Raw genomic sequence first — 12,095 nt, forward strand, 5'->3', positions numbered from 1 at the left:
ATGGCCCTGCACAGGGATGTCTAAAAAATTAAAACCTGAAACTCTGTCCTCTAAGTAGCTTCTGATCTGAAAGCAGAAAGACATACAGATGTAGAGTGAAGATTAATCGTGAGATACAGCTAACCAAGAACATGATGCTTGATATGTGGGTAGAATAATAACTATACTTATAGGATTATTTTGAGAAATGAATGTGCTAACGTATGTGAGAGTGCCTAATAAACTGTAAAACAGGTTTTGAAGATTCCATGCTATAGTCCCATTTCCACGACGCAGGTTTTCTGTTTCTGTTACACTATTTAACTAGAACATTCGCTGTGTCATTCCAACAACAGGTAGTGTTACAAGAGACACACTCAATGTAAGTGAACCCCAAGGTGATCTGGACAAGTGTTCCTCTACCCCCTGAAAAGGGCTAAGTGCCTCGTTTCTCTCCCACTTTCCATCTGGAGCTACTCCCTACGTACACAACAAATGTCCTGTCATACCTGAGAAAAAGACAGCATCACTACCATCTACAGAGTAAAAAATTTCTTTCTTCTTCTTTTTTTTTTTTTTTTTTAAAGATTTTATTTATTAATTTGACAGAGAGAAATCACAAGTAGACAGAGAGGCAGCCAGAGAGAGAGAGAGGGAAGCAGGCTCTCTGCCGAGCAGAGAGCCCGATGCGGGACTCGATCCCAGGACTCTGAGATCATGACCTGAGCCGAAGGCAGCGGCTTAACCCACTGAGCCACCCAGGCGCCCCGCTTTCTTCTTATCAAAGAAAACATAAGCTCAAAACCTATGTTTGACCAAAATGCTTTTTCCTTGATTAGTTTTACCATAAAGTCCCTACCATGCCCATTTTTATCTTTTGGGGTTTTATTTATTTATTTATTTTTTGGTTACCTCAACCACGACGACTTTATAGACTAAATGCTCTAAGTTTGAGCTTGGAAAGCTTGCAGAATAGTGACAAGGGAACGTGACCACATAACATGACAGATGCGATGCAACGGAGTTCTTCTAAAAGAACTAGAGATGACCACAGCGTGAATTTTCGTTCTTCAAGTTATATGAGACTGTGTTTAAATTTAATTCACTTCTCCTTAAGCAAGCATAATGATGTGTTGGGGACACAGTGTGAATCCATCAAATTCCAAAAGAGCCAGTAGCAGTTGGGCAGAAAAGCAAGTATGAGAAGGCTAATGGGCATCTCAGCCCGCAGCTTTCGAGGATATAAACAGGGGATTGCTTTGTTTGATCTTATAATGGAAGAGCGGGCGAAAGCCTAATTGTGGAGGGTAAATTCTGTGCCTTAAATAACCATATAACAACAATCTGTGTCAGTTCATGGCAGGCAGAAACCAGATTAATTTTGGAACACAGCATGATAGAAAAGAATCCATTAATTCTCGAGACCCTTAAGCCCCCAAAGACTGCTGACACCACTGTTTCTGTGCTGTGGTCCTTCCCCCCCAACCACCCCCTGCCCCACGATGGGCAGCAATAAATAAATGCCAGCTAGTTAAGCATTTCAGACGAAGTTGGTGGATGAGAATGAGGAGTCCGTCTTGAGAGCAAGGAGTCCACAGTTCAACGGCTCTGACTCCTTGTGTGTATTTCAATCACAATCCCGCATTCAGGTAGCTGACGAGAATAATAAGGGTCAGTTCAACTCTGTGGCTTGGGATTCCCCTCATAAGTATAATAAATAGGTTGAATGACAAAACCATCTGGAATGACAGACATCTCTGTGAAGCAAAAATCCAAACCAACCTAAAAAGTTGGCCACTAAAGGGTATTAAGGCCTTGATGAAAATGTATACAAATAAATCATAGACCACACACATAAATAAAAGAATATCAACATTCAACAAGATTTGGAAGGAGCAAGTGTGTGATGTCCTTTGAGAACAGAGATTTAGGTCAGGTCACACGTTGAGCATGTCTTACGTTCATGATTAATTAACCCTGTAAAACAAGTAACTACAAAATCTCAGCAGCAAAACAAACAAACAAACAAATCATAAAGCATTTAATACCTGTTAGGGATTCAGCTGATGTATGCCGGGCTGGCTCTAAGCTGTGCATTTGTCTAAGGCTGGTCTGTCTAGGATCAATTTCCCACATCCCTCTTGGACCAGCACCCAAGACATACACAGGCATATTTCAAACCTTTGCTTAGTCAGATCTGCTAACAATTCACTAGTCAAAGCACTAGACCAAACCTAAAGCCAAGGGGCAGGGAAATATACTTTGTCCACCCTAGGGGCCCAGCAAGGATATGAATGTATAATTCCTCTGGCAAAGGGCATGAAAATTGCCATGGATAATTTAATCAGTAACACGGTGGATGTCACAAGGAGAAATGGGTGATTTATGCCCATACTAGACCTTTATATATCAGGAAACCACTACATTAAAATAAGAACTTCGGATCCTCTGAGCTGGAAAGAACCTTAGTCTACCTCCCTCACTTCACAGATGAGGAAACGGTCTCAAAAGAGGAAGTCTTCCCCACAGTCATGTAACAGCTTAGTGACCTACGCAGGCTGGGCCAATTCACGTTCCAACACGCAACAGAGACTCCCCAGTGGAAGGGGAGGAGCCTCGTTCTCAAGCCAAAGGGTATCAGTTCCAGTAACAAAGCTTTCCTGAAAAGGCAATATTCTTTGTAAAATTCAACTGTTTCACTGAAACACAGAAGTCCTTGGGTCCCCTGGAAATTTCTACCAAAAATGTAATATTATAGAGACAACTGCCAAACTCACATTTTGTATAGCCAGTTATGATTCCTAGTTAAAAAAAAAAAAATCATGTCATCCTATATACTCTGTAATCTTTACCTTCCTCAAATGGAACCAGAAATACCATAAGTCACCGCCAAAGTTATTTTTGTTTATTATTCTGCCACCGGCCAATCTGTCCTTACAAGTATCCAACACTTCACTCTCACCCAATCCACACCAGGAGCCCTTTTACCTCTTTCAAGGACCTTCCTCCTGATATCTCAAATCAACTCATATCCTCTTTTTTTCTCTACATGGTAGCCCTCCATCTTCACAGAACTAGTTTTTTACTATCGTGCGTTCCTCTCCTATTGTTGTTAAGTTGTGAAGGGATCAATGATTTGTCTTAATTTAACACCAAGGCCTGGCCAGGGCCATGCAAGAAGCCGGTGTGATGAGTGAATGAGGCCGAATAATAAAGTATGAAAAATGCAAGAGGTGTGGCAGCTGTTCCAGGCAAACAAATCCTAACTCAGAGCTAGACTTGCATGTGTATGACCAAATCCTTCTGGATGAAGAGGACAAATAATTAGCTACTCACAGACAGAGGAATGCAAAGGTCTGTCACATTTAGAGAATAAAATCCTGCATTTATGCTGCAAGTAGGAAGAGAGGGTTGGCGTGAAGCAGGAGATGGTTCCCAGATCCCTTAAATCTTCAAATATTTAAGGGTTTGTCCATCAGAAGAAAGAACACTCTTACTTGGTGGAGCTCCAGAAAACAGAACTGGGACAAGTAGGTGAAGGTAGAATGAGAAATTATTTACACTCAAAATATGGAATAGCTGGGTAACAATTAGAGCTATCTATAAATGGACGAGGATGCCTCCTGTGGCACCAAGTTCCAGGTCGCTGGTAGCGTCTGAGGAGAAGCAAAGGAACAACTTGTCAGGAGGACATTCAGGGGATTCTTTCTGGAGAGGGGAGGAGTCTAGGAGCTTCCTTCTGTGATCCTGATTCCCACCCTCTCACCTTCTCCCAGCTTCAGTGAGGCCTGCTGGGAAGTGGTAGTGGTGAGGCGGTTAAGAAGAAGGGCCAAGGCAAGAAAACCTGGGCTCAAATCCCTCCTCTACCACCTACAAGCTAAGTGATCTTGAGGAAACCACTTCCCTTTTCTGAGTCTCCACTTCCTCAGCGGTAAAGTGGAGTTTTCTGCTACTACTCGTTAGGAGGGACCAAGGAAGTATTATACGCAAAGTGCTTCAAACAGTGCCTGGCAAAGACTAGATGCTCCTCAAATATTAACTTTGAGGGTGATTATTACGACTCAAAGTAGCAGAAAGCTAGAAGAGCCAGAGCCCTAGCAGAAAGGACGCCATGATGATTTCACCACCATCTCTGGTCCCAGCAGGGCGAACACAGAGTGAAGGTGGTGTAGACAGGGTCCATGGTGACAGCCCCATTAGCATGCCGGGCTGCATGGTCAATGTCATGAACAATCATGGGATTTAGATAACTTTCTGTTTTTTATAACACTTGTTGATTCACAGCCAACACTGGGATGAACTTGAACTCTACCTACCTCATTATGGCCTCTACTGTCAAATTGACCCCATGTCCCTGAAAGTATAGCCAACTGCTCATCTCATCCTTTGTCTGTACAAAGACAAAGACAAAACAGTGTATTCACTGGGGCAGATCAGGAAGAGACATTTCCAAGAGCTACTGGCAAATGACAAGGAATAAAGGAAATTATATTCAGTGGATTCTTTTGGGGCCACTTGTTGGTGAGCACACTTGACACTTCTCTGTGAGTCCTTTTGCCCCACATTTATTATTTCAACCCACTGAAATATCTGGAGCAACTTTTCTTTCTGTTTTCTCAGGCCCAAACCCCTTGGCTTTGAATGACTTTTCTACATCTTCAGCCCAGAGCCCTAGCCTGACTTCGCCCATCATATCAGTTATGCACTCCACTACAGTGCTGCATCGACTTGTTCAACGGTGTTTAGGTCTGAGCTCCTCAGGGAAAGGACCTTGTCATTTCTGCTTTCACTTTGCAAGGTGTCACGTGTATTCCCAGCACTGTATAAGCAGTAAGAGCGGGTTAAAGGTGGATTTTCTATGTGTTCAAGTTGCTAAATGAAAACTGGTAACTTCTGTTTCTGATTTTAATGTTCTCACCCACTAACACTTTATTGTCGTATTTGTGGAGAAAGGAAATAACTCATTTTAATTTTTTAAAGTATTTTATTTACTTGAGAGAGAGAGAGAGAGAGAGCGAATAAGTGAGCAGGAAGGAAGGAAGAGAAGCAGACTCCACACTGAGCAGCGAGCCCAGTGTGGGGCTCCACCCCGGGACCCTGGGACCATGACCCAAGCTGAAGACAGATGCTTAACGGACTGAGCCACGTTGGCGCCCCTCTCATTTTAAACCTAATCTAGTGACCTTTTGAGATGAAAGAGGGCTGCCCTTGAGAGTTTAAATTTAAACGCCAGATCACCATGCAAAAAATTTAAAAGCTTATTTCTCCCTCTAGCAATAACTGATTTTAACCACACAGTGTTGTTTTTTTTCTTCACCTCCATGGAGTACAGATCTGATCAAGTTTGTTGAATGAATAAACAAGTAAGAGTCAATGAGGACTCCTGGCAAGACTAGGAGATAAGCTGATTTGGGTATGCTTTTCCCTTTTTGCCACCGAGGCAAACACTTACCATTGGTAAAGGGCATGGTCATGATCTGAATCCAGATTTCCCGACTCCAAGTCCCGTCCAAATTTATTCGATAGTCATTCCTCCACACCAGTATTTCCCAGACGTCAGCGATTTGCATTCCACCTTCAAGATTTTGCCATGTCTACGTATTGCTTGTACAATGTACTTCATTCTGATGCATATGACACTAGATAACAATTTTCCTTTAATTTCCTTCATTTTCCTTTAATTTACTTTTAATTTACTTCATTTTGATGCATATGACACTAGATAACAATGTTTTTTTAATGTTTGTCCATATGGACCTTATGGGCATACAGATGCTGACCCAGAGCCCCTGCCTAGTTCAGAATTTGACCATCTCCCCCTGTGGCACCAGCCTTAACTTCCTAAACCCATTTATAACTCTCAGACTTGAAAGCAACTAACAGTCTAGGGTCACAACCCTGAACACGTCCAATCTTGTCTAAAAACAACTAACATAAGAAAGAAGTCTCTTTCATGCTTCTGTCACTTTCAAGGCTCTCTATGAAGCATCTTCTCCCTTGCTGGGCCTTGGAAAGGCCAAACAAGCCTTGACATCAGCCTCTCCTCATTAAACTGAGACAAGGAAAAGTACAGTATTGGTAGTTGTGGCTGCTGGGACTACCTGAGAACCAGCAGTGGGAAGCTCTTCCCTCTACCAGGAGAGCTGAAAGTGGGCACTGAAATGACTTACACTTCTCACAAACTCTCCACATTCTCCCTCTCTCCAACCCATCTTTTTTTCCATTCCCACTGCACCCTCTCTAACTAAGGCCTTTATCCACCCATGCCTGGGTCCGTGTTAGAGCATCTTAACTGGTGAACTGGGTCCCAGTCTCCTGCCTCTCCCACCTTGTCCACACATCCCCAGTTTTCTGCAAGCTCCATTGAGGTCACTCCCCTGCTCACTGCCTTTCAATGACCATTTCTCCCAGCCCTACCAATCTACCACCTAGTATTGTGTAAAAGAACATAATTAAAACCCTGGTAAGTTGAAGAGAAGCCCCCACACTCTTCCTGCTCATAACTGGAGTGTATCACACATCTGGGATCTCTTCCCCATCCTGCCTAATGTAGAGGCTCAACTTTAGCAATGATTCCAAGAAAGTAAGACTATAATTAATGCACTCAAAATGGATGGTGAAATGCCTCCTATGTGTCCAAGACAGACATTGAGCTGGTTGGTCCCAAAATGCCATATTTGGTGTTAAAACATTGACATATGTGTCTGCTGGTTGTTAAATAGCCACTACTCCTAATCTCTCAGGTCTCTTTCCACAGTGGATCATGTCCCCTCATGTCTTACATTCCTGCAACTAAAGTACAGCAGAGGGCCCTCAGTACCTTGCCCAAACTATGCCTAGCAGCTCTTCCAATAGGTCTGTACCTGTGCCCCATGGATTAAGTATTCTGAATATCACTATTATGGGCTGGATTTTTTCCCCCAAAATTCATATGTTGAAGCCTTAACTCCCAGTATCTCAGAATGTGACTATTTGGGGAGATATTAAATTATTTAATTATTATTAAATTATAATTTAAAAGGTAATTAAAGCAAAATGAGGTCATGTAAGTAGGTCCTATTCCAGTATGACTAGTGTCATTATTAAAAAAAAAAAAAAAAAGAGTAAGACACACACACACACGCGCGCGCGCGCGCGCGCTCACACACACAGGAAAGACCATATGAAGATACAGGGAAAAGATGGTTATCTACAAGCCAAGGGCCGAGGTCTCAGAAAAGTGTAATCCTGCTAACACCTTGATCTCAGTCTTCTAGCCTCTAGGACCATGATAAAATAAATTTATTTTATTTAAGTCATCCAGTCTGTGACACTTGTTTATGGCAGCCCAAATGACAAATGAATGTAATCACCCTTGATCACAATCACAATTGATGAGGTAAGAACTGAAACTTGGAAGCTGGATCCAGGTGGAGAGGACACCACTTATTTCCCAGGATGATTTATTATGCGTATTCTTTTTTTTTTTTTTTTTTTATAGTGCTTTACCATTTACAGATCTTTCACATACATTCCATTTGACCCTCACAACAACCCTGTGAGGTAGGCAGCACTGATACTATTCTTCTCATTTAACAGATGAGGAAAGTGAATCTCAGAGCAGTTAACTGAAGTGCCCAACATTCTATAGTTAGTAGATAATTTGTATTAATATCAGTCTTTGGCCTAAAAATTCAGCACCCAACCTCGCCTCATACTTGCTGTACCTACTTCACAGGGATAATGAAGATAAAATGAATTCAAGGCTAGAAAAATACTTTGAGGGAAAAAGCACTATATAATTATACCCGCAAACTATAATTTTCCACAATATATGGCTCATTCCCCTTCTCATCCCAGCTTGTGCATGAACCCAGAATTTTATATTGCCTCAGTTCTGTGCTCAGCTGAGCAACTAAGTAAGGCAGGGAAACAGTGTGATCCTGTTTGAAGTTATATAAATTACAATCAGGGTAACTGCTAGTATAGCAAATTGAAAAACAACACAGACCAATGTGCAGCTAGGACCCACTGAAGCACAAAGCAAAGCAAGGCAACATCATCAGATAGGGCATGATTGCATAGAAGGAAACGTGGTGTCAGAGTTCCAACTGGCACACACACAGTCATCTAAGGCAAAGTGGTGGCAAAGAAGTTACTTGTTCCATATTATATAAACACGAGCAGAAGATTCACGGGAACCCATGCAAAAGCATCTTCTGTCACACTGATCTCTCCAGCTGCCTTCAGAGGATATAAACAACAGTGTCATCTTCATTTTAACGGATGACTGTAGCTGTGCTCATATCCTGCACTGAACCAAGGAACAGCTCCATGCTGAACTTTCTTGGCTAAAATACAAGGAGTACCATCATTGCTAGTCAGACTAATAAACAGAATGTCTTTTAAGGTAATGAATTAGATGGCTGTGTTTAGACTTTTTTTTTTTTTTCAGGATTCACTTTGGATTCTCCTGCTTTTAAGACCCAAAGAAAGTTATATTGAGTTTTTATTGGTGATTCTAAGTATATGTGTTTATAACAGTTAAAGTGTGATAGGTGAATTCAACATATTAAAAGAGTTCTAGAGCATCTGTTCAGAAAAGGTTATATACTATACAAACTATTCAAGTCATACAAAACCATTTTTTTCAGTGTCTTTTCAACTGAGAAGGATCCTATTCAGCACGCTTCTCCTCCTGAGGTGGTTCATACTGAGCAAGCTTTGTTTTCAGTTTTTTATTTTCTTCTACAATAGCTTCATATTTCTCTTTCATTTCTGCCAGTTCTAGGCGAAGCAGCTCTATTTCTGGATTTTCTGGAGTAGCAGCTCCTAAGTGATGCTTTAAAAAATCCAAAGCACTATTAGGTTTCTCTGGTTCTTCATATAAGGCTACCAATACCTTAGTCAGCGTGTCCAGCACCCCCGACTTCTCCAAGTACCTCCGGAACTGCTCGCGCTTCGAGTCGGCGGCTTTGTAATGGGCCATAGTGACAGCGGCAGCGGCGTAGCTGGCGCCCGAGACCGTGGCTGGCGGGCTCTGAGCCGCACTGCTCATGCCTATTATGCGTATTCTAATGCAATATTCTCCATACAGAATTCTTACTACAGAATTTTTAAGAACAAGCCTTTGAAGCCATAGCTGACTACAATATTGGTTTTATAATCAGGGAATTATTTAATGATCCCATTTATCTACTCCCACAACAGAAGTAACTGTTATGGATCTCCTCAATTTTATTAGGCAATTTTATTAGACAGGATTTTTTTCTTTTTTCTTTTGTCCATATTCCTCTGATAACAGTTTATGAACCATCACTATCTTGGTAAACTTCTAAAATTTTTTTTTTAATATAGTCTCCTTGTTGGGGCAGTTTCATAAGAGGATATAGGCAGGAATCACTTTTTGATAATGCTTAAAGATGTCATTTGTCTCGATTATCATTTTATTAGACTTTTCAAACAAATCAATTCTACTCAGAAACAAAAAGGGAGATACTGAAGCAGGAACCTTGGCATCAAATAAACTTAGATCCAAGGGCTGCCTTTGCCCTTGGTCATCTGTTTGAGCCCCAATGTATTAGCTAACCTCTCCATGTCTTAGCTTTATCACCCATAAAAACATCTTTGGTGTTCATTCAATCCCTATGTACTGAGTAAATCATATGTTCCAAGCCTGTGTGTGGGTGAACAAGTCTTACGCCTTTCAAGGGAATAAAAATCAAACATATAATTATACAAAAGAGGATTTAATTGAAATGGACTCAAATGCTATGAAGAAAAAAGTAATGGACAACTATCAAGTGTAGATGAGATGGTAACTGATCTAGTTGGATGGAGAATGATCAGAAGGACAGAGGCCTTTCTCTAAAGGAAGTGGCTTTTAAGATGAAATTTGAAGACTGGAGAAATTGTCGAGACAGGAGAAGTAGGGAAGGAAAGAAAGGTTGATAGCACAAGCCAAGACCGTTGCATAGAAAGAAATGCGGTGTATATACATGAAATACTAAGAAGAACAATGGTAGAGAAAGAGGTTTTTCGGAGGACCCTGAAGACATAGGTGGAACTTACGTGAAGGCTTGCTAAGGAATTTAGAGTTCATTCTAAGGTCAATGGGAAGCCACTCATAGGTTTTAATCAGGAGCAAGACAAGAAGAAATTTAAATCTAGGAATCTTATATGCCCCATGGCAACGTATGTACAGTGTTTTGCTATTAATTTTATAACAACTTCCAAGTTGTTTATTAGCATTCTCATTCATAGCTGAAGAGTGACTTAGTCAAGGAGTCCATAGATGTCCTTTCTTCTGATTTGAAAAAGGAAAGTGGAAGAAAGGAAGGAAGGAAGGAAGAAAGAAAGGGGTGAAAAGCTGCTCTAGGCTGCCAGAGCCAATATTTTTGTTCCTCATTTTATAGATAAAAGAAATTAACAGGTCACAGAGATTAATGAACTTGCCTTAGACCACAAAACTAGGATGTGGCGGCTCTAGGTCTCCAACACAGGGAAAGAGGTGAAAGGCTCTAGAAGAGCCGGAAGAGAGGAAGGGCAAAAAACCATTCTCCTAAGTTTATTGAATACCTACTCTGTGCTAAATGCTTTAACTATGTTATTTAATACTTAAAACCATCCAGAAAAGTGGAGTATAAGTAGCCAAGAAAACTGAGAGCGAAGAGATTAAATTGTATGTCCATGCCAGGATTTGAACACAAGTCTTCTCAATCCGGTTTCAGAGAATTTGTCCTTATACTGCATGCTCCTTCCAGGGTGGGGCAAAGGTCACTGTGGTGACTAACCACAGTTTCTTCATCGTGGACAGCAGGAGGAGGGGAGGTAAATAATAAAAGCATACCTTAAACCAGTGAATAAAACCCATTTTCTTAAGGTTTCCCTGGGAAAAAGCAAGATATATTATAGAAGGAAAGCAAGGCCTCTGTCTCCTTCCTTTATGATTTCTAATCCCAGCCTATCTGATTTCAGAATCTTCTTCTCCAACTCAAACTAAAAAAGACTGATCGATAGATAAAAAAGATGATAGATAGATAAATTTTAGAATCCTGCTGAGAATCCCATCTTACCTGTTTTAAAATCCTATTTACTTTGTACTGTACTAGATACTAAGCCTACTATTAAGTGTAGGGTGTAGTTACAGTCCCTGTAACTGTACAAAATGGTTTAAATCACAGCTTGAGGACTCTGATTGCCTGTGTTCAGATGCCACCATACCCTGTGGCACTTTGGACACTGTGGACACTGTGGATTTCAGAATCCCTATTTCACAGAGTGATTAGAAGAATTAAATGAAATAACGTAACCTTAGCATAAAGTAAGCATGGTTATTACAATGTTACCAAATAACTGAGTTGTATACAATTATTTCCTTTCTGTTTTTAGAAACTATGGCAAAGGTAGAACTTCTCAAAAATTAATTATATCAGGATCACAGCAGTCAATATATTGCTCTGAAATCTGCAGGTGAAAATTAGTTGCAAATAAACTCCTGATCTTATCTTTGTAAGTTATTTGATAATACTAAAATAAAAGTCCCAATAAGATTCCCTTAATGACATTTAAAATACATGTCCTGAACAACAGAACAAAATCATAGGAGTCTTTAGTGCTTTTGACAAGACATCTGCTTGCAAAATTCTGGTTTGTTTTTGTTTTTTTTTAAGATTTTATGTATTTATTTGATAAAAAGTGGAAGAGAGAGAGATCAGGAGCAGTGGGTAGGGGTAGAGGGAGAAGCAGACTCCCCACTGAGCAGGGAAGTTGATGTAGGACTCGATCCCAGGACCCTGCAACCATGACCAGAGCCAAAGGCATATACTTAACGGATTGAACCACCCAGGTGCTCTGCTTGCAAAATTCCTAAAGGATCTTTACCTCTAGTTCTAGTAACTATGGCCTGATTTTTTTTTTTTTTAAGATTGTATTTATTTGACAGAGACAGTGCACAAGCAGGGGGAGCTGCAAAAGGAGAGGAAGAAGCAGACTCCCTGCTGAGCAGGGAACCCAATGTGGGGCTCAATCCCAGGACTCAGGATCATGACCTGAGCCAAAGGCAGACACTTAACTGACTGAGTCACCCAGGAGCCCCAACAATGGCCTGAACTTTGATATACTTGAATTTGTTGAAA

General features: G+C 40.9%; 2 protein-coding genes across 2 annotated transcripts in view; both read right to left on the minus strand.

Annotated features, from left to right (window-relative positions):
* The window catches only part of TMC1 (transmembrane channel like 1), a 384,104-nt gene that overhangs the window by 330,769 nt on the left and 41,240 nt on the right, over positions 1–12,095 (minus strand). The window lies entirely within an intron of this gene.
* On the minus strand, positions 8,382–9,012 carry LOC131813258 (c-Myc-binding protein). Its single transcript, XM_059143598.1, has one exon. The coding sequence runs from the start codon at positions 8,945–8,947 to the stop codon at positions 8,636–8,638; it is 312 nt and encodes a 103-aa protein (XP_058999581.1). The 5' UTR covers positions 8,948–9,012; the 3' UTR covers positions 8,382–8,635.

The sequence above is a fragment of the Mustela lutreola genome, chromosome 12, assembly GCF_030435805.1.
Source record: "Mustela lutreola isolate mMusLut2 chromosome 12, mMusLut2.pri, whole genome shotgun sequence".
In the NCBI taxonomy this organism is placed as follows: Eukaryota; Metazoa; Chordata; class Mammalia; order Carnivora; family Mustelidae; genus Mustela; species Mustela lutreola.